Source organism: Biomphalaria glabrata, chromosome 11 (genome assembly GCF_947242115.1).
Source record: "Biomphalaria glabrata chromosome 11, xgBioGlab47.1, whole genome shotgun sequence".
Lineage (NCBI taxonomy): Eukaryota > Metazoa > Mollusca > Gastropoda > Planorbidae > Biomphalaria > Biomphalaria glabrata.
Window position 1 is genome coordinate 17,025,208 of NC_074721.1, and position 23,898 is coordinate 17,049,105.

A 23,898-nucleotide genomic window follows, 5' to 3' on the forward strand; every position below is an offset into this window, starting at 1 on the left:
GCCAGATCCGGCCTACGACGTGAGTCCATCCGGCCCGCCGAAATGTCGGCACAAGGTGTAGAAAATCCCCCCTTTTTCCCCCCAAAAAATTGTAAAAATGTATCTTTACTTACGTTAAGGGGTTAGGGCCCTCAATGTTTTGTCCTGAAGATAAGTTCCATGAAATTTAACATTTGTGCGTTTATGAAATAGGTATCTGAGTGTAGAATGTACGTTTTCTACCAGGAAAAGTGAACGGTTCTTTACTTTTTGTGGAACATGAATATAAGCCAACATATTTGTTTCATAAAGAAAGTGTGGCTATTTAAAAAAAAACAACAACATATAAACGACATTATGAAACAAATATGACGGCATTCTTGGTTTTAGCCGCGAATAAAAGATTGTTAAACTAAGCCTAGAAATTGGAGGATTGATGGGAATATTTACCAAAAAGAGACAGGAAAATGACTCGGATGTAAAGCTAGCTACAATGTTGCTCATATTCTAAGTATAGGAATGAAGCCCAATCTTGCTGATATTTTAAGTAGAGAAATAAAGCCATCTTCTGACGCGGGGAAAAAAAGATACATTTCAAATATCCCATTAATTAATGAAGCACAGGATCTACGGGTTTCAAGTTAATAGCGTTTTTTTAGGCCTACTTTTTTTTTTTTCATGTGGCCCGCGACACGAGTGTCGGAAATAAAAATGGCCCGCGGGTCGAATTAGGTTGGGCATCACTGCTCTAAAGAGTGTCCTTCAAAAATAAATTATGTTATACTTTAAAAATTATTTAGTTTTTAGGCCTTAGCTAGAGTCATTTCCCTTGAGCCTCAGTTTCATTATATGCTGCTATTTAGTTGTGATACTGCATGTACACTCTTTATCTGTCTTCTTTCTCTGCCAGTTCAAAGCTGATTTGATCATTTATACGCTTAATTGTTTGGTATTGTTTTATCTGCATGCCTAACCATTGAGTACTTTGAACTCCATACAGGAAGTAATAAATTAACTGGAGGACAGATAGCAGGCACAGTGATAGGAATACTTGGAGCATGCATCATAATAGCTGCCATTGTGTTTATTGTCTGGAAAAGATACCCAGTGGTGTTGATTAGCAAGACTTCTGGCAGTGGTTATGACAATGCTTTATTTGTTAAAGATGAAAGTCTTGAAGTTGATGTTGAACATGACCAAAGTGAGAATAAAGTGTCTCTTTCTCTGGAGGGCAGCACCGTCAAATTAGGAATTGATATTTAGTTGTTTTTTTTAACTAAGTCTACCAAGCTTGCAAGAACCTCATTTACTCAAAGAAGTGAATGACAATAGGTTTAAATACTACAGTTAACTCTTGATAATCTGACACACAGGGCATCAGCTGCACATGCATGTTTTAATATTATTGGCGTAGAATGATCTAATACAAATGTGTAAATTCATGTAATTACATGAATTGTATTCTATAGTAAGTATATTTTTAGAATGTAAATTGTAATTTAATAAAGTATGTGTAAGCTGAAGTCATTTGTTTTGTATTTTTAGATCAATAAATGTTTCTTTTTCATTTATTTTTTATTTGAAAATTAATTATATATCATAAATAAGTTTAGAATTTTCTTGACTTTTAAGGTTAAGTTCTTTTGAAGTACAGCTAACCTTTGGTAATTCAATGCTTTCAGTAATCAGACATCCTCCTAGCCCCTGTCAGACTGTCAAGAGTCAACTGTAGTTTCTATTTTTTTTTTTTCTGAATAAGGTTTAAGTCAATAAAAAAGAGACATTTATAAGCAAAGATCTTTATTTATATTGAATCTTTACAAACGCTACAATATACTGAACATTTACACAATTCCATGTGGTCTTTTAAAGCTTGAATTGAATGTATATTAAGCATACTCTAATATTATACTAGAATGACTGGGTTTGAAGTTCAGGGTATTTGTGTTTTAAATGGAAGTATGTGTACTTTTGCTTTGAAAAATAATTATCAAGTGAATTATCTCTGCTTTTAAATTGTGTATATATTAACAAAATGTTAACATTAAAAAATAACATGTAAGTAGCTTTCTTTTAAAAAAAAACAAAAAGAGCTGCGGTGCAAACTTAGATGTCTAAATTTTTCCTTTCTGTTCTCTGCTTATATAAAACAATCACCGACTGAAGTCTTTGATGCAAAAAAAAAAATTTATTTACTCACATATTAGAAGAATGGTTGATGTGAGGTAAATGATAGAATGCTATAAAAAACAAAAAAATATTTTCCTTACTTTGATTTCTACTGAATGCTATATGGAGTTGAGCTTTCCCCCCTCCAACTGGTGTTTGTTGTGTGTGTGTGTTTTTGGGCCAGCTGGAGAAAGAGAGAGAGAGAGTGCATTATGTGATGAATGGTTGCTTGCTTTGCTTTTTTTAATATAAACATATGCAATTTGATTGGAATGATTCTCCTGTTACTTTGTGAAAATAAAATCATGTTGATGTTAAATGATGTTCTGTGTGTTATTCATAGCACACACTCAACTAGGCCTACACAAACATAGAATACAATTTAGACAATTATGTAGTCTTTCCTGACAGGGTTATTGTTCTTTTCAAAGTTGTCAAAAGAAAATGCAGAAGGATGTAAACATCTAGTAAGTTTAACTGACCTATACAAACACATTAAACCTTTTTACATTTTTGTCACATCTCTTCTAAAGACTAAGTGAGGAGATTGTCTTCGTTGCCTAATGCAAAGGGGGTTCCACATACAGTTGGTATTGTCCAGATGAACTCCTCTAATCTTTGGTTTGGGTCAACAAAGAATAACAGTTAACAGACACAAAAAAAAGAATAGTAATTAGGGGCGAATTCATTATTATCAACTTTAATCCATCGAATGAGTTTTAGAGAAAATTTCTTTTTTTAATTCTATTGAGTTTTTATATAGACAACTGAGTAATCGACTGACGCATGCGCAATATTGTAGAAAAAAGTTTCTGTGTTTTGATCGAGTTGTTAAGTGTTTGATGTAATTAGCCTACAGCTGAACCCAGGGACACCTAAACTTGGAGTAGGTAGTTTCTAGAGAGCTATTAAGATAAAGATATAGTAGAAAGCTGTAACACTTACAAATAAGGATAAGTCAAACAATAAATGTTGATAAATGAAAGATAAGACAATGTTGTCTATTATACAACTGAATATAACTTGATTGTTTTACTTGATACATACTTTTTTGTTTGTTCCATATCAAATAGTCGTCAAAATAAATTATGTTTTTGCACAACAATTGGAGGCCTTATGCATTTGCCTAGGCCGGTCCAGTTACCAAGAGATCCTCTAGCAATTATCGCTATTTTAAAGACTTTAAATTGCAAAACATCTCACGAAAGCCACTGAAAAAAAAAACATTTCACATTTTATTTTCAGTCACAGTGAGTGAACCAATGCTATAACTTGTTAGAAGTGTTTAGTCACCAAGGACCACTTGAAAACATGCTGTTTACATATAGGCTAAGTGGAATCCAAGTGTGCTGAACTTAGGGATTTTCATAAATTGCGTCAAATTGCGTTCTTTGGTGTATCCGGCGGTTGGAATGCGGAAGTATTGCTAAGCTTTTGGGATGTTCACTTTAAATTTAATGTCAAGGACGCTTCAAATAATGTTGTAAACTAAACTTAAAGAAATAAATTGAGCCATGGAACTATACTAATGGAACACCAGCTTCGAGTTTTTTACAAAGCCAAAGAGAGTCGAAGTGCCGTCGCGCATCATTTTTGCGCATGGTGCAATGTGGAGAAATCCATGATGATGCCAAAGAAGAGATTTACTCCGTCAGTCCCTTGCAATGGGTGTAAAACTTTCGTACGCTCTATTTGATTAGATGTGTAAAAACTTCATCCATTTTCTGACTATCTGATATAATAGATAAAATTTTCCCGAATAAGAGATCGTCACAAAAGTTATTTTTTTCGACCACCCTATAAAATGCCACATTTTTTCAAAAAAATAGAATCTAAATTCCGAAAATACAATCTTTCAGTGTTTCTGTGTTTGGTTTATTTACACTAAATCTGGATGAAGACCTGTCTACCGTTCCTCTAAATGCGTATTTGTTACGATATACTAAATTGCACGAAATAAAAATAAAAATAGGAGGCCTAATACAGTTTTGACACTCCAAGCTACGCATTTCTAATCGTTTTTTTTATTATTATTATCGAAAGGACTAGGCTATAGGCATACACGTCTCGTGGGAAACAAAGAAAAAGTTCATCTCGGTAATATTGTAGCCTAAATAACTTAGACTTAGACTTAGGTCCTCCCGCGCCGTTCGGCCTAAATAAAATGACAAAAAAAAAAAAAAAAACTATAGCCTAATCTAAAATGAAATAGATCTAGAGCTAGATTTTCTTGGACGAATGATACAAAATAAGTATAAATAATAAGTCATAGTCATATGAATCCGATAGATCTAAAACAAATACTGATAGTCATTCATTAATTAATTATTAGAATTACTGGACTACCAACTGGGTATTTTTATTGCCAAAATACAATGTATTTATGTGCATTTATTAAAAACAACAACCAAAAATTAAGCGTTCGACGCAACTAGATCTAATATTAATAATATAGATTCTGGTTCTAGATTCAAAAAGCTACTTCTCTAATTCAGTTTTCTAGTTTAATTCTAGTTAGATCTAGATGTCTAGACCAGTAGATCTAAATCTAGCCAGGGTTTTTGTCATGGAATAGATCTATAAACCTGCAGCCGCCTACTGATCACGATATGACAGATACTATTGATGAGATACTCTCTCTACTTCTATATAATATAATATATATAGATCTACATCTAGATCTAGTAGATCACAGTAAAACTCAATGTGTACTTCCGACTTTAGCTCAACAAGTCTACTCCAAAGTATACTAGTAAAGTCACAAAGTGTAAAGGATCATTATATATTCAAATAAAAAATTTATAGGCCTAAATGAATCGAATAATCAGTCACTGATTTGACTAATCTAAATTGTTATTTTTTAAATGGCAAGTGTTATTGATGACTTCTGACTTGTAAACGAGTTGCAGAGATTCTAGCTTTTATTTTGATGACATGTTACGATATATCAATGATATTTAGATAAATGCAAGTACCTAGAAGAACAGAGAGAAGGACCATTATAAGGCAAAGAAGTAAGATGTTTGTAATCCATCAAACTCACAGAGGACTTGTGTCGGCATTTCATGCATTTACAGAAGCTACAAACTATGCTACAAAAATGATAGGCTTGTCTTTGATTCCTAAGACTTATGAGGAATGCTGTTTCCAGAGGCTACTCAGCCCCAGCTGTGACCTACATATTATGCCACACTGAGCACAGGCATAACCATTGTCCACCTGTGGTAGAATCAGTTGTTTTTTTTGCCATCTACCCTCGGCAATTAATTTTCATTGGTGTATACCACACCTTTGTAAGTGACCTCCTGCTGTCTCGTTCTGAAGCTGTATGCAACCAGGTGCTCTCTTATTCTATGTCAGTTAAAGTAAGTTGGCGCCTAAGCATTTCTGTGGTACCTCTTTACGTGCATATGACATGTTAGGCAAATAGTTTAGCCTATCGGAATGCCATTTCGGAAAGTTTAGGTGCTTAAAATGAAACTCCAAATATCTGGACTTCCAGTTACCAAGAAAATAAGCTTAGGATTCAAAGAGACGACACTGGCATTTCAGCTAAGACGATCAGTGAAATTAATAGCAACTTTAATTGCAGTCCACCAAACAAGATAAAAAAACAAAACAAGTGTGGCTTCAATAGCATTGATGATATTTAGTTTACTTTTATCTCATTTACTAGTATTACTATTTCATTGACTATGGTTTTTTATTGTCAAATAGGCATAAGTACATGTAGTAGTTCCTGCAATTTGATGAAAAATAATAATTAAATTGTGTATAGTCTATATACAAATGTTTATAAGAGATCACAGCTTAGCTTAATTTACTTAATATTTTAAAACTATGATTTTGTGTTCTGACTCTACTCTAAATAAATTATATTTTATTTTAAGAATGCAAAGTTGGAAATTCTGTTCTGATGAAAAAAAATTATTAAACTAAAGTAGATGTTTATGGTTCTTTTGTATTTATTTTTAAATTATTTATTCATTAAAAATTAATTGCTCATTAACATTTACTTGAAGTAAAGATCAAAAACACAAATTCAATACATGATCAGCTCCCAATTCAAGCAGATCACAGCCCATCACTTAAATGTATTTACTGTCAATTCTACAGACTATTCATTTCAAAATGTTGCTTTAAATTGTTATATGACACAATCAAAGTACTGGTACCTCACATTGATGTAGGACTAAAGCAGCTGAAATAATGACAAATTTTCATTCACTAACTTGTACTGTCATTTATTATCAGACGTGTTAATAACTAATGACCTGTATATATAATTGATTAAGCAGGAGCATCAACAAATCTTGAACAATAATTGTCTACAGAAAAACTTTATTCTTATCCAAACAATATACATTTACAATGTATTTAAACAAGTTAATTTATACAAATCTGTATGGCCTAAAGATTATGGTGTATTTTGAGCATTGTGTGAATACCAAGTTACATTATTACATGAAAATAGTGTACTCATTTTTTAAATATTCTGGGTAATAAAAATTAACAACTAATATGATACAATAAAATTGAAGCATTAGTCAAATAAAAAAAAAATTCACTCAAGATCTATGTGAACTCTATGCTTGAAAAAAATCATTTTGAAATTAATTAAAAAAAAAAAAAATTATGGTTCTTTAGTCAATGGAATGAATGATAGCAGCAATTATTTAACAATTTTATGATTATCCATTAATCTCAATATACTTATAACGGAAAAATAATTCATAAGGTTTAGATACAACCATTTGAAATAATGATTATAATTTTTTTCTTAATTTGCTTAATTCAAATCTAATATAAACAAGATTTCCTCTATCAAGAAACTTATGAGGGAACAACATGCATGTTCTTCTCAGTAAGTTTTGCAAAGGGAATTAAGAATATATGATGTTGCTTTTTTTTGCCAACATTTTAAATCTTCGCACCAGGTTTTAGTTTTAAGGAGAATGCACCATATTTTATGTTTACTTTTGATAGATTCTTATTTTAATTTTAAAAAAGTAAAATTTCCCTTACATATCTTGCAATCTATGGGGCAGATGATATAAAGTTTATCAGTTTCTGTGCCCCATGGTTAGCGAAGGTGTCATGTACCCAGCACAACAACCAACCACCTTTTGAAAAAATATCCCATTTCAGACGTCACAATCTATAGGGCAGATGATGTTAAGGTCATTTGATTCTTTGGCCAGTGCATCATGTGGCCAGCACAACAACCAACCATCTTTACTTTCCAAAACAAAAGTCAGCTACCCATTAGAGTTAGGTGGACTCAGGGGCACCCAAAAATCTAAAAAATTTTAATCCGAGTCTTCACAGAGATTCAAACCCATGACTTAACCATTCAGCCATGGATCCCCAAACTGCCTTTACTTATTCCTTACTATTGCCATGTATCCCTAGCCTTTTGAATTCTGAAATTGAAAATCCCAGTCTTAATTGAACCCAGGAACCCTCAGTTCAGAAGCCAAGTGCTTTACCACTCATTCACTGCACTCCCTATTGTTTTAATGGGGCTCAGATTAATAGTTTTCAAGTACAATATCAAACAGATTTAAAGAAATACTAAATCCAAACCTGTTGGCTGAATGACAGGATATACATAAATATGTATAGAGCTTACAGTATAATATATATATCGTAAATTAAAATTGGTCCAAGACTTTTATTTTGCAACATGATGGGATTTTCCTTTCTGGTGGTGCTATGCAGGAGTCCAAGAATCTCATCTTTTCTCATACCGGTAACAGAAAGTTATCTAGTTATAAAAATAAATAAAAGGATTTTTAAAAAATAAAAATATGTGTGACATATGTGTTGACCATGCTAAACGTATATATGTTATTAAGTATAATTATATAATTTTGCTATTCTAAAAATAGTCTGTACCTAAAAGGAGCTACTGTGTTAATGTGTAGACATGGCCCTGACCTTAATAGTTATGAATTATTACTAAAGGTGAAGGCAGATATTCAGTTAATTTGATGGACATTGCACTCATCTAAAAGCAACTATAACATATATTATGATTTACATTTTCATGGAAAACTAGTTTTTCAAAAATACAAGTACTTCAGCTTATGAGAAAAGTGCATAGGGAAAAATTGCAGTACCTTACCTTTAAGAGGTGCAACCAATCATTGACTTGTCAGGAATGCATGCCTTTTTCTTGCATTTCCAAACATAACTGTAATTATACAATTAGGCATAATGGCTAATTTCTTTTGAAAACATTAAAATTAAAAAATAATATTATTAAATTGAATACATTGTTGTATCAAACATACAAATTATCAGACATAATTTTGCCTAATTTCATCTAACAGTTTATTGTAAAGGAATGGCCTGCACAACAGCCAAGTATATTAGGCATTCATGAAAGATGAATTTGCTTAAGAGTGTTATAAAAAAAAAACTAGAGAAAAATGTTAAATTCCATCCCCGATATTTGGATGTTGCTTGACCATGAAAATCACACTTCATAAAACATCTTTTAGATAACTAAAATAAAAATTGTATATAGTACTTACAATAAATATTGAATGGATGCCAATATTATTAATGTCTGCCCAGAGAGTAGAAATAGTATAAGTATGATCATTGAGCCATTCTGGTACATCATCAGAACTGGTTGGCATGGTTCTACTTGTTAATAACTGAAACATTACAAACATTTTTTTAAATTTATAATTTATCACAGACTAGAATAGAAATGTTGCCAGGAAAAATACCAATGGTTAGAATGCACCTGATGATACTTTTGTGGCCTTAAAATGCACCAAAACTTCATTCATTAAATCTGATAAGAAACATATATGTATCACACAAGTCCAAGTTGATCAGAGTGTCATAGCAAATAATTAACTAGATATGAGAGTTTTATATTAAAGTGCTGAATTTCAGGGGATAGATCCAACTTGACACCACATCATTTATTATTTCATGAACTCATGGGTCTGGGCATGGCATGGAATGGGAACTATTATTTAATGTATTTAGGCGAGGCATGGATTATAAATTGTCTTGTATAGATTAGATTGGGTAAAACTTCAATCGAAGGTAACTTTTACTGATAGATCTGGATCAATTATAAATTTATGGGATCTAGGCCTGCATAAATTTTATCTTTTATTTAAATATTTTATGTACATAAATAACTAGTCTAGATTCTATAATTATATCTTAATAATAATTTTTGTAGATGTCATATAATATCTAAAATATTAAGTATAGATCAGTAGATTTAGAATTTTAGCTAGTAAATATTTTTATATTCCAAATCTAAACTGGATCTATATATTGTATATCTATCTAGAATTAAGATCAGTAGATTTAGTATTTTAGCTAGTAAAATACTTTTATATTCTAAATCTAAACTGGATCTAGATCTAATTATTCTAGAAGCTTAGATCTAGAAGACTAGTTGTCAAGATTTGACTACACTATGGCTAAGGCTAATGCACTAGCTAAGTAGGCCTACTAGATAGATCAAGAGACAGAGTACTAATAGTAATAGACTCTTGCCTCGTTGGGCCTCTCAAATCAGCTACAGACTTTAGAGACAATTTAGGAAGGTGAATTTCGATCCAATTCCAAGATCTACAAACTACAGGTTAGAGTCTAGCTAGAGATGCTAGATCTAGTCTAGAAGGCTGATCAATTAAAAATAAAATCAATCATTTCTAAAGTTTGTAAAATCATATTTTATAGATCTAATCTATCTATTTATAATATAGAAATCTATGTCTACTATTTTAATATTTAAAATGATATGGCTGATGATATTAATTATTTTAATAGAGACATTGACATACTAGTCTAGATTATTATTCGAGATGATGATGATGATAATCAACTGATAGAGCTATAAGTCAGTATAAACTATAATATAATCACTGCATCTGTTTCATTCACTGTCTGTATCAATAATCATGTGATGTGAAAGATAGATTATAAATCTACTTTCTACTATTAAAAAGTATTATTATTATAGATCTACATCTACTAATATTAGTACAGGTACTAGATCTACAGGAAATACACTATTGATTATAGTGACTATAATTACCGTCACTATACACTAATACTAGTAATACAGTTACAGTATATGAGTATAATACAGTCTATAGTCATGATCGATAGATCTAGAGTTCTAGACGTAGACTAGATCTATATAAACATTCATATTGACCTCATGTATGGTCTAGATCTAGAGAAAATAGAGTGGAAATCATGACTTTATTAGATCTGTTGAGTTATTTTTTAAAAAATATCTTTTAAATAGATCTAGAACCATAGTCTAACTAGTCTAAGTCTGGGTGTTGTAGATCTAGATTATTCTAGATATAAGAGATCTATAGATAAGTTCGGTTTTTTAAAAATGCGCATTCGAAATTTAAAATACCCAGATTTAAGTATTAATATACCCATATTGGTAGGGCCGCGTTAATCATTTATTAGATCTATTAAAGCATGTCTATATAAAAGATATTATTATTAAAAAAATATATTATTATATAAAAGATATAGTTGTGAATATTTACTAAAAAAAATAAAATAATGAATTTTTTACTTTTGCCAATTAACACTCTGGCTGGCAAAAAGGATGGCTCCTCAATACTGTGAAAAGACGATAACTGCATGAGTTGGTTTGGAATTGTATTTTGTAAGACTAACTTAAAAAAAAATATCCTTTAAGAGAATAAACGAAAAAAGGTTTGTCAGAAGAAAAGCTGGCTGGACTACGCAAATAATGGACCAGCCTCTCTCTCTTGTTAAGAACATTGGTGACCGGGAAAAGTGGAGGATTTAGTTACGCGGGACAGATGATAATGATTTAATGTACATAAAAAAAAATCCAGATTTTGTGTAAAATATCCAAATGTGAATGTACTGAAAACAGCTATTTTAATGGGGTGGCCTTAAAAAAATAACTTTTGTGACGATCCCTTATTCAGGAAAATTTTATAAATCACAAAACATTGTGAGAAAATGGATGAAGTTTTTAGAGATCTAATAAAATAAAGCGTAGGAAAGTTTTACTCTCATTGAAGGTCAGTCCAAGTGACTGGAGGAGTAAATTTCTTCTTTTGCATCCTCCTGAATTTCTCCATATTGCACCATGCGTGAAAATGATGCGCGACGGCACTCCCCTAGTAAAAACTAGGAGCTGTTGTTCCATTAGTATAGTTCCATGATTGAGCTACAAACTGAAGAACTTAGAATCTTTGATACAGCAGTGCTAAAAAGTGCACACAAAAACCATCCTATACCCATTAAAAAAATAGCTTATCTTATCTTATATAATACAGACGTATTATCTTATCTTATATAATACAGACGTTATCAACTTTATTCTGTACACAGGAAACAGCAAAAAGCTAGCTGTATAAAGTTTTTTTCCGCCATAAATGAAAATCTCTAATAGAACTTGGGGTGAAAGAAGGTTATTGGTCATTGTTTTTTTTTCTTTTGTTAAAACAAAGGCAACATACTTTTAATATTAATTCATAATAATAAGTCTTGCATATTTAAAAAAAAAAATTCCACAAGAAATGCAGTGCTATTAAGCATAGGATTTTAATTCACACACAAATCATATGAAGAAAAACACGTTTTTTTTTTCTAAATATAATATATTAGCGCTAGCTACCTGATATGCCCACACTATACAATATTATATATTTATTTACATTTAATTTTATAGTAGACGCTTAGGCTTTGAAATAAGATGATTCGCTTAGGCTTTGAAATAAGATGAATACAATGTATTTAATTTATTTTCTCTGTATTAGAATTAAATGACATATTGCCATACTTCCATTAATAGTACATCGCATTGAAATAAAACAAAAATCATGATTACGAAAAGGAAATGAACTCATGTCAATAACAATAACTTACATGTACACCTAGTGTGAACTGCTCTATAACCCTATTTAAGTAGTAATAGAACGTAGCTCAGCTTCTACTAAGGACAGTGTCACTGAGTAAGCCATAAACCTGTCGGCTGGAACATGTGTGAACTAATAGAATTGCAGACGTAGAAATACCTGCAGTGTTATATTAATGCTGGGGCATCATGACATTGAAGAAAGGTAGGTAATAAAAAAGTTATATTTGCAAAATGTTTTTTTTTTCTTTACCCTCCCACGCAATAAAAGAGTCCTCGCCATTGTCAGATAAGACACATAAATACATCTTATGTTTTAATGGCTGCCATTGCCTCAACTAGTGTCAAATTTTTTCTGTAAATTTTTTGTTTGTTTTTGAAAGTTGAGGAGTCTTAGGAAAGGAAGGTGACTCGTAAGTAAAGACTTTAGAACATTGTAATAGCCTAATACTAACAGTAATTAGGTCCTATAAGAAATTTCAGACATTGCAATGCTCATATACAGTCTTCATTTAGCTTTTTAAACTTCAGCCCACCGTGTGTAATGAAACCACAGAGGCTCGGTTCTCTACGATTCTTGTGCAGTGAAGTGACATGGGTCTTTTATAATGGTCCAATCAGAAAGAAGAAAAGTGGGCCTACATTTTAACCTCGTACATAGCAGAGGAAGCAAACGGGTGGCGTTCTTCAGCCTGGAGCACATTCCACACGACCAGGCTGCCATCTGCTTGTAGGATAGACTCTCTTAAAGTCCACCCAACTCTAGGCTGGGAAAGTAAAGGCGGTTGGTCGCTGAGCTGACAACACGACCTCCTTGTTAAGAGTTGCCCATAGAAATAGATTACCTTTTCATCATCGAACCCCATATTATGCCCATAAATCATGTGACTCAAAGGGACATTTTTACTTTATTTTTTTTTATAAAGTGGCACTTTGTTTTGCATTTGCGTAGGAAGAACAAATTAGATACACTCTCTTGGGGAAGGCCCACTGCATATTTAAATAACTTTGACATGCACGCGATTTTTACAACTCATCATGACTAATGCTATAAATAGCCTCTGGAGAAATTGTCGTTCACGTAGTTCTGGGAATGGTAAGGCTTGTATCCTGTTACCAGTGTACACTGCGTGAATGGTAAGGCTTGTATCCTGTTACCAGTGTTTGCTTGTACACTGCGTGAATGGGCACAAATAGATGTGGGGCGGGTGGGACTTACCAGATTACCGGTGATTCATTTGTTAGCCAACAAAAGCCTACATCCATAGATCTAGTTTCATGTATACGGGATGTTTTAGACCTAATTGGATACATGTTTCACTGCTTAATCTCATTTCTAGCCTTTTTGAAAAGAAAAGTTTAATTTTGAGATGCTCCATTATTTACCTTTAGTCTTTTTTGTTTTGTGTGGCCTGGTTGGTAAAAAGCAAGGTAAGAAGCTGTGGACTCTTACATTTAGTTATGTTCTGAATCAATGTGAGTTTAGAGTATTATTTGTGTTAATCATAGTGTTAATCCACTAATTACAACATCTCTATTCAACTTGTACCTTCGTGCAAACTAAAAGCTAAACTAAAACCTAAACACGGGTTCAAAACTAAAAAACCTGGGTGGACACGGATCTCGAAAACGGCTCTAACTATTTTGACAGTTGGGGAAAAAAGTACTAGCTCGTTGACCACACTGGGAAAACTCTAGTTTGGCTGTTATTTTTTTTTAATATAAAAAGAAAAGGGTTTAATAAATGAATGTTCAGGAACATTTTGCGCATCGTTTTCTAAGTCTAGATATGATCCGAAGGTCTATTCAGACTCTATTCCTAAGAATAGTAGGCCTATAAAGTGTAGTACATTTATACATTCGCCTAACCAGGATTTATTCGGATAGGAGGGGCGTAAAAGAATGTTCCTTTTTTAAATATCTTACATTCATAAATTATTAAGAGAAAAAAGAATCGCTCTATAGTTGTATAAAGGAGGTATTGTCTTTTGAATAACCATATCCTAAATGTTATATTTGTTTTATTTCACCAAATTATATTTTGCTTTGACTCTTATAATAAAGGAATGGCTTATCTTCAAGTCCAAAGATTAAAAAAGAATTATGATGTGACCTACATATTATGACCCAGACACGCAAACAAAGCCATTGTATGTGGGATTCTTTATTTACTAGTCTTCGCCATCGGAGTTCAACACGGATGTATCCTGACAATGATCCTCTTCAGAATACTCTTTTCACTGCTAATTTACTAGGTGTTTGACCAATCTAACTAAGGCGTTAATCCATTCCAGATTTGATGGCAAACTCCGAAATATTGCCAGACTGAGGGACAAAACTAAAATCAGAACCACCCTCGTAAGAGATGGTAGTGGCACACTCACTAGAGGAGCTTCAGTCACTAATGTCCCGGTTCTCTCAGGCCTCAGGCCTAAAGTTTGGGTAATCCATAAGCTTACTACAGCGACCAAAATGGAGATCTACAAGGCATGCGTTCTATGCAAAACAAGAGAGAAAACTAGACTCATTCCACTTGACTGCCTCCGAAGGAGGCAAGAGTGTGCAATACTGAGATCCTTGCGCGTCTTTACAACATCTTTACAATCCTCAGACAACGCCGCCTGCGCTGGCTTGGACATGTTCGCCGGATGGAGGACAATCGCAACCCAAAAATCATTCTCTACGGGAAACTCGCGTCTGACTAAAAAAAAACTGTCGCCCCAAGTCCGTTACGTGGATTTAATCAAACGGGACCTCAAACAGTATTGATGTACAGTATGTTATCAAAAGCAATGATTGAATTAAAAGAGAATATAGGAAATAAATGTATGTGATAGAACTAGACCAACGTTTATTTTGTTAAATGTATGTGATAGAACTAGTAAATGTATGGGATAGAACTAGACCAACGTTTTATTTTGTTAAATGTATGTGATAGAACTAGACCAACGTTTTATGTTGTTAAATGTATGTGATAAAACTAGACCAACGTTTTATTTTGTTAAATGTATGTGATAGAACTAGACCAACGTTTATTTTGTTAAATGTATGTGATAGAACTAGACCAACGTTTATTTTGTTAAATGTAGGCCTATGTGATAGATCTAGATTAACGTTTATTTTGTTAAATGTATGTGATAGAACTAGACCAACGTTTATTTTGTTAAATGTAGGCCTATGTGATAGAACTAGACCAACGTTTATTTTGTTAAATGTATGGGATAGAACTAGACCAACGTTTTATTTTGTTAAATGTATGTGATAGAACTAGACCAACATTTATTTTGTTTACAAAATGTCACAGTGCTTTTTTTTTCTTACATTCAAAACATTTAATACATTTTTCAAAGAGTCAGTAAAACAGATTACATACATTTTCATAGTAGCTGAGCGATTTCACGAGGCATTATGTCAATTCTACAAGCGATTAATATTTATGTGATAGTTTATGTAATGAAGAAGCCGTAACGAATTCCTAATAAAGTATTTAATTGAGAGACTTGGTCTTCCAGGTAATTAATATGTAGACTATATATCAAATGTATTGCCGTATCGAAACATTTACACATTTTATTCCAAGTAGTCTTCAAACAGCAGCGAATGACATAATAAATGTTTGAGGGGGTCGACATAACATTAGTAACATTATGGTAATAGAATCTCTTCACAAGAATACGACGACTCTTTACACTTTTTTACAAAAGGTGTGGGGGGCAGTCTAATTAGGAAAGTGGGAAAGTTGATTGGTTATGAGATAAACCCCCAGAGCTATTGAAACTTCTCTAGAGACAAACACATGTTCGAAATGTTTGAAATAAACTTCATTACAGGTGTTCCCTACGAGGATTGTGCTGTTGGATGGTTCAAGTACAACTTACACTGTTACCAAGTACAAATAGGACGAGAAGATTGGGCGTCAGCACAGAGCAAGTGTACAGAAAGAAGTGCAGTTTTAGCTAGCATCCATTCTGAGCAAGAAAATATAGTGATTTCGTCACAGCTTCCTAAAGGTAAATCAAATCACACTAAGTATAGAATTTTAAAAATGGCTTTTTTTTAGTTAATAATGTCTTTAGAATCCCCGAATATTCACCTCAGCCTAATTATGTGCGACAACTCTGTTTTTACTCTTTACTATCGATTAAGCCCATCAACTAAACCCATCAATTCAGCACATCAACTAAACCCATCAATTAAACCCATCGATAAAGCCCATCAACTAAACTCATCAATTAAACCCATCAACTAAACCCATCAATTAAGCCCATCAATTAAACTCATCGATTAAGCCCATCAACTAATAATTAACTAAACACATCAATGAAGCCCATCAACTAGACACATCAATAAAGCCCATCAACTAAACACATCGATTAAGCCCATCAACTAATAATCAACTAAACACATCAATTAATCCCATCAACTAAACACATCAATTAAGCCCATCAACTAAACTCATCAATTAAGCCCATCAACTAAACACATCAATTAATCCCATCAACTAAACACATCAATTAAGCCCATCAACTAAACACATCAATCAAGCCCATCAACTAAACTCATCAATTAAACCCATCAACTAAACCCATCAATTAAGCCCATCAACTAAACACATCAATTAAGCCCATCAACTAAGCTCATCGATTAAGCCCATCAACTAATAATCATCAACTAAACACATCAATTAAGCCCATCAACTAAACACATCAATTAAGCCCATCAACTGAGCACATCAATTAAGCCCATCAACAAACTCATCGATTAAGCCCATCAACTAAACACATTAATTAAGCCCATCAACTAAACACATCAATCAAACCCATCAACTAAACAGATCAATTAAGCCCATCAACAAACTCATCAATTAAGCCCATCAACTAAACACATCAATTAAGCCCATCAACTAAACACATCAATTAAGCCCTAGCCTATAGCTTTGATTCCTCATTGTTGTCCAGCTAAACCGGTGTAGGCGTATTTAATTCTCAATGCAGAACTTTCAATAAGCTTGAACAAACTTTTAAACAGAACTGAAAATAATGTGTATTTGCAAACATAGGCAGCTTTCAACTTCGATGCAGATGTCTGCAGAAACACAAATGAAATAATGATATTTTGGGCAATTTAAACAAACTCACTCTAACAAGCAAAATATAAAAATCCTTTAAAAAAAGATTTACTAAAGGGAAGAACTCCGTATTTAAAACTATATCTACCAATAATGTACAAGCTATTTCCTTTATTCGATATCAAACAAAATAATTAATTACCAACAACTAATTGAATAATTGAGTATTTTTTGTTTATTGATTCATGTATTGTTAGGCAGGCCTACAATAAATAATGTTTAAAGTATCAATTTGATCGGAGAATGCTTGAGGGAGAAATAGAGTTAATAATTATTTATGGGGACTAAACCCAACACATTTAGACTTATCTGTAAATTCTGAAGTAAGTATTAGTTTCCTTTGTTGCTATTACACAAAACAATTAACTACCAGTAATTGTCTTATTGGTTACTTTTTTTTTTATTTATTAATGTCTTGTCTATGCCATTGAATAATTATGCGAAGTTTCAACTTGATCCGAGAATGGGTGTGGGTGAAATAACGTGTGCACACTTTATACCAGACAGACAGACATAGTTGGTATAAACTTTGTAAAAATGCACTTCTTTCTGTCACACGTCCCTTCTTTAAGTAACACACCCCGCAATTTATTCACTTGAACTACCACAGAGCACTTCGTGTCTTGTCAGTCGGCTCAACCCATCCGCCCCTTCTTTATTCATAGTCACATCATAAACACACACATCATAACACTGAGTATGGGAAGAAACTGTGCAACGTAATTCCTTTCTGTTACATTGTCTTAAATTTGTTTCAATCAAGTGAATTATTATGTCTAGCGTGTCACATTCCGACTCAACACATAGAGATCTAGTCTAACAAAGCTTGAAAACATTTGTCAAAATCTATATAAAATGCAAATTGTGTGCTAATTTTACTTAACACTGTTGTAGCATATTGTGAGTCATGTTACAAATCTAAGCAAAGGCACTATGGTCAATTGAAAAAGAAATGGCTTGCTAACTTAATGGTAGCCCAAGATTCCTCTCTCTCTCTTTCCTAAAGATAGACTTTTGGCACCGGCTTTTTAAACTATACAAACATATCATGGCATATAAGCTATAAGGGGGGGGGGCTATAGCAACACGGAACAAAATGGCAGCAACAGCAAAATTGTTTGTGTGGAACAATTTATTAGCATGGACAAATGTAGACTGAGTTATATTGCAATAAATACTTGTCTTTAAAAGTTATACTTAGTTTAGTTTGCCACCAGGATAAGGTCTATAGCAGAAAAGGCCAAAAGGTTTACCAGGATAGCATTGGCCAGTACAATAATCAACTGAGACTGACGTTGAAAAATCATGTTTTCTGATTTTCTATTTTGACTTCAAGAGTGTCTCTGAGTCCATCCCAGGTGAATGACATTTTTGTGTGTCATGTAATTAATGTATGAAACTAGTACAACGGCACTGAAGGCTTTGTGACAGCAATACAGGACAGAGTATTTAGGACAAAAAATAACGAGACGCATACCCTAAAACTTAATGTTGATAACAAATGCCGAAAATGTGGAAATTCGGGTGAGTCATATGAAAACATAATGGCAGGATGTTCAGCCGTATCAGAATCTGCCTACCTAGGTCACCATAACCTAGTTGCAAAATTAATACACCAACACTTGGCTATGTCACGTAATTTCATCAATGAAGATGACACTTCTCACTAAAAATACTCGACAAAGGAGGTTCTCGATTTCTACTGATTACTTATTGTACTCGAATAGGCCTACCTTGACTGACAAAAACGGTAGATTTTAATCGCCCTGATCTGCTGTTTAATGATAAAAAAAACAACGCTACCATTACTGACGTCGCCGTACCACTGTCTCACATAAACTGAAATGGAAAAACAAATAAGTATAAGCTTGCGTTTATGGAAGTTATCTAAAATAATAATATACCCAATTGTTATATCAACCGAGGGGATAATGACAACTGACCTCAAAAATACCTTCATGGCCCTTAAAATTCCTAAGAAGATTTTCTTTATCTGTCAGAGGGCGGCACTGCTGCAGACCTGCCTCAGTGAAAACCGATAAAGGAACTACAATGAATATTGTTTCTCTTTAGCGAAACTGCCAGAGGATGAATACTCCCTCGTTTTTCACATAATAATAATAATAATAATAATAATTTAATAATAATAACAGACACTACATAGAAGCATGAGATTTAGATTAGAGTAACACCATCGGTAGAAGAACTAAACTTGGAAATAATTAAGGACAAACGATTAAACAGTAAAGTGCCAATAATGATTTTGAGTTTTTAGACACATCGACACAATTTAGGCCATGTCGTTCCCGTAATCCTTCAAGGGCTAAATTTCATACAGTTAAATCATTTAAAGCAAGATCTATTCACAGTTAAAATAGTAAAGTTAGTAAGAATTTAATAATTTAGTAAAAATCTTTTGTCCAATAATTCATTAAGCATTGCACCATAAGTTACTAATTTTTAAAAAGTAATAAAATACTCAGAAAGACACAATGATAAAGGTTCATGTCTTATTCCGTAAGCTAGGACAAGTTCATACAAGCGCTCTTTTATTACTCTCAGAGCCGGCCTTAGGAATTGCAGGGCCCAATTTAATGGATGCTTGCAAGGCCCCTCTTCTCTAAATTTGTTTACAATAACAACGATTACTACTATTAATTAGATCATTATAAGATAAGATTGACTACAATTGACAACCTCAGCGTAACAGATGTACAATAACAACTCTACGAACATTTGTCATACAACATGCATAGGAAGCAACACAAACGCAATAGGTGCCTGTGGGTTAATTAAAGTTACGTCAATCGTATGACAGGTCTACACTTCCAACATCTTTAAAAGCCTGTGGGCAATTACCAAGACTGATAGTGATATGCTTAATGCAAATTACGGGGCCTCCGACAGGCGCGGGGTCCAATTGGAGCAATCGGCCTTTGGGCGCCCTTTTTTTTTCCTAGTGCCAGAACATGGAATGGGCTGCCTGAATTAGCCAGGAAAACCAATGGCTTAGCAGAGTTGAAGTTTCTGATTGACATTTATGACTTGATTAGCTTAATTAATTTATCTTCACTTTTTAATTATCTTCACTTTTGATGGAACGTCTGTACTTTCTATGATAAAATGATAATATAATTCCAACAATTTGAGCTTTTAATTTGCTTCATATTAAAATAGGGAAGTCATTTTGGATTGGTTTAAGTTGTCTTGAAGTATCTGCACATTTTGCCTGGTCCAGCAGTGAATCCGTTGACTTCACCCTGTGGGCCAAACAGGAGCCAAAGAAAAACAGCAATCAGTGTACATACTTACAGCAAGAGGTGAGTCATTGGTACATACTTACAGCAAGAGGTGAGTCATTGGTACATAGTTAAAACTAGACCTACCATTGTTTAGTTTATTAAGTGAGACATCTGTCGCCCAAACCACGTGATACGCGGATACATTTTTTTAATATTCTTGCTTGACCCATTCCGAGCCGTGTCACTCTATACCTACAACAGTGTAACTCTTTCTTATTGCCTGAGAGTCCACATAACGAGAAGACTGCAGCCGTGAAGCGAATGTGCCACTTGAGTAATCCACCATTCAGTTTAGGTGGTATTTTAACTATGCAAATTAAGCAGTGGCGGATTGACCATGAGAACATTCGGGCAAACATCCGGTGGGCAGGAATACAATAGGCCGGTTGGTCGACCGTCTAATGAACCGCTTAAAATTGTATTTATACTCTTAATACGTTGAATACGTTGAAAAAGATTGTGTAATAAAGGGCCACGGAGAGTGAGGATAGGTCTTCGTCTTACCTTTTATAATGTGGCCAGGGTGAAAGAGCGCCGAACCAACGAAAAGCTGAGAGAAGAAGCAGGTCTATATGCAACTGACCAAACCTACCCATGCCACGTATGCGGCCGGCTTTTTACATCTTCGATCACGAAGGAGGTGCTATATAATGCTGTTTTTTTTTTTCAGAGAATAAGAAACGAACACATTTTCGTAAAACCAAAGAGCCTGTAGGTCTATTCGTATACGAGCACCTGAAAAGAGCTTCAATTCCATTAACGTGAACAAACTAAAGCCTCTCTTTCCAAAAGCCATAAAGAATAAGCGAATTGTGAACATGCATTACTTAGATCACAATGAAGTAGATCTATTTAATTCAAAATATTTTAGATTGCGCTTGGAAACTTTATGTACATTAACTATAGTCTACCAGCAACCAACATGAAGCAATACAATACGTTACGTATTAAACTAACGTATGCATTAGCAACTTTAACATATTATAAAGACAGGTATGAATCATCCATCATATGAACGCAGTTAGTGAGCCGGATAGTATAGTAAAGTCAGGGCTGAATTAGACATCCAGACCACCCCTGCTATTAAAGTAACATTTAAGTGTTGTCGTGAGTATCCTACCATTTGTAGGAGGCTCTAGAACGTTATTTTTTTTTTGTTAAAATATAGTCTTTGAAATAAAGGCAGGTTCGGCGTTACTCAGGCTGAAAGAATTGACCTGATCCTTGACTCCTAGCAAAGCAACACTTTTGCACTTTGGTGGTCAACGAATCGGTGATGCGTCATTCGAGAGAAATTGTACGTACAAAGACGAGTTGACTCTAGAATTCTATTCATGATTCAATACACCTTGTCCCAGACGCCTCCAGCCAAATGCATTAGCACCCTCTTCATTAGCCTATGTCTCGCCCAACTAGAGGTGGATCCCAACGTTTGAGAAACGCTCGAAGAGGATAAGGGTGAAATAGATTTCAGTCGTTTGTGTGGGCCTCTATTAGATATACGCCTCTATTAGATATACGCCTCTATTAGATATAGGCCTCTATTAGATAGAGCCCTCTATTAGATAGAGCCCTCTATTAGATATACTCTATTAGATATAGCCCTCTATTAGATGTAGCCCTCTATTAGATATAGCCCTCTATTAGATATACTCTATTAGATATAGCCCTCTATTAGATATAGCCCTCTATTAGATATACTCTATTAGATATAGCCCTCTATTAGATATAAGCATAATGAGAGAACTGCTCAAAGCTCAACATCCATTACTTTTTTTCCCACCTGAACACACTAGATATGACAAAACTGGCTAGACTTAAATCATGTATCCAAACAAGGGCTGGACCTGATTACATCCTTGGGCCGCCTGTTATAGCACTGACATATAAGAAATGGATTTATAACGGGCCACATATCTCAAATGTCTTAGGGCCTTTTTAAGTCTAATTGCGGTACTGTCCTTTGATTTTGAATATCCACTATATATAGCATACTAGCCTAAAAGTCTAATGTTGTGGTCAGAATGTTAGACATTTTCTTTATATAGTAATCTAATAAAATAATTAAATTAGTTAAATTTTGTTTTGATTTTACTTTTAAGGGAGGTAAATGGCGATCAACTCAATGTGATTCAAAAACCACAAATCTAGTTGTCAACGGGTATATTTGTAAGAGGCCATTGAATATACTGTTGCCTTCATCGGAAGCCGCTTTACATTCCAAGGGATGTCAGTCTGTAAGTCAATACAGTAGTAGAGGTCCAAAGTTAGTAGTTGTATTCAAACTCGGTAAAAAAAAAAAGAAAAAGTATATCTCATAAACTCACACTTATAATAATACAAACTTCATTCTAAATAACATTGTTATTTTGACACCATAAATGTCACTGTGGTTATGTTTTGATGCTGTGATATTATTGTTGGTTTATCTATGTAGGCGTGGTGGTGACGTTGGGTTCATATTATAATGCACAGAATAAGGAAATGACACTTGATGTGGCAGACACAAATAAGTTTAATATAAGTAATAACACCACATATTGAATATGATACACAATTCAATCCAGTAATGATCAGTATTAATCCTCTTTAGAAATATGGCGAATAAATAATAACTTTTAAACTAATCTATAACCAACTTCTTTAAACAACTAACTCAACTGACTATATTAAGTGACTCTATCAAGTGCTTGCTACCAACTCCCTATCACTGGCGGATCCAGAACTTTGGAGTGGGGGGGGGGGCGATTTTTTTCCGAACCCTAACCCTAACGCCCAGTAAACCCTAACCCTATGAATAAACGTACAGCATATATATATATATATATATATATATATATATATATATATATATATATATATATATATATATATATATATATATATATATATATATATATATATTCGATATATGAGAATAAAATAAGACTGTTTCTCAATCTTCGGCGAAAAAATAAAACAGGAAAAAAAACAGTCATGTTGAGGCCTTTCTCTTGCACGCTTGGGGGTCTGGGAAAGCGTTGTAAGTTTCTTCAGTGGGGTTCGGGGCGAAGCCCCGACGCAAAACGCGTTTTCTTGCATTTTTCACTGCAGAAACGCATTCTCCTGACATCTACAGCTCATTGTTTATCAGTGGGGTTCGGGGCGAAGCCCCAACGCCAAAAGCGTTTTCTTCAATTTTTCACGACTGAAACGCTTTCTCCTGACATCTACAGCTCATTAGTTATTAGTGGGGTTCGGGGCGAAGCCTCAACGCTAAAAGCGTTTTTTGGCATTCTTCACTGCAGTAACGCATTCTCCTGACCTAGAGCTCATTATTCATTCTATTATAAAGGGCCTTTTGAATAATGTGGAAAAATATTCTAATATGAATTTATAGTCCCTTAATACATTGCAAATACAACCGATTTGTTCTTTGA

The 23,898-nt window shown here is 33.7% G+C and overlaps 2 protein-coding genes and 2 long non-coding RNA genes across 7 annotated transcripts in view; 2 read left to right on the forward strand and 2 right to left on the reverse strand.

Moving 5' to 3' along the window:
* Nucleotides 1-2,467, forward strand: part of LOC106051837 (macrophage mannose receptor 1-like) — a 112,496-nt gene extending 110,029 nt beyond the window's left edge. For all 3 annotated transcript variants that reach the window (XM_056004786.1, XM_056004785.1, XM_056004787.1), the window contains exon 46: nt 980-2,467. In XM_056004786.1, coding sequence (XP_055860761.1) covers nt 980-1,242 — 263 coding nt within the window. In that variant the 3' untranslated portion in view covers nt 1,243-2,467. The remainder of the gene's footprint in view (nt 1-979) is intronic.
* LOC129921813 (uncharacterized) overlaps nt 1-12,248 on the reverse strand; it is a 38,547-nt gene extending 26,299 nt beyond the window's left edge. Inside the window, exons 1-2 of the long non-coding RNA XR_008773792.1 lie at nt 12,061-12,248; nt 3,196-3,359 (exon numbers count right to left, since the gene is read on the reverse strand). This is a non-coding gene — a long non-coding RNA (uncharacterized LOC129921813). The remainder of the gene's footprint in view (nt 1-3,195; nt 3,360-12,060) is intronic.
* On the reverse strand, nt 6,473-10,667 carry LOC129921812 (uncharacterized). 2 transcript variants are annotated; one of them, XR_008773791.1, is made up of 4 exons: nt 10,349-10,667; nt 8,688-8,813; nt 8,276-8,344; nt 6,473-7,915 (listed from the first exon to the last, which is right to left on the reverse strand). It is a non-coding gene; the product is annotated as an uncharacterized LOC129921812 (long non-coding RNA). The 2 variants fall into 2 exon arrangements; XR_008773790.1 differs by lacking the exon at nt 10,349-10,667 and having other exon boundaries at nt 8,688-9,949.
* Nucleotides 12,249-13,218: 970 nt separating the features above from the next.
* Nucleotides 13,219-23,898, forward strand: part of LOC106051844 (macrophage mannose receptor 1-like) — a 39,848-nt gene continuing 29,168 nt past the window's right edge. Inside the window, exons 1-4 of the mRNA XM_056003966.1 lie at nt 13,219-13,480; nt 15,880-16,059; nt 20,355-20,497; nt 22,582-22,716. Coding sequence (XP_055859941.1) covers nt 13,420-13,480; nt 15,880-16,059; nt 20,355-20,497; nt 22,582-22,716 — 519 coding nt within the window. The 5' untranslated portion in view covers nt 13,219-13,419. The remainder of the gene's footprint in view (nt 13,481-15,879; nt 16,060-20,354; nt 20,498-22,581; nt 22,717-23,898) is intronic.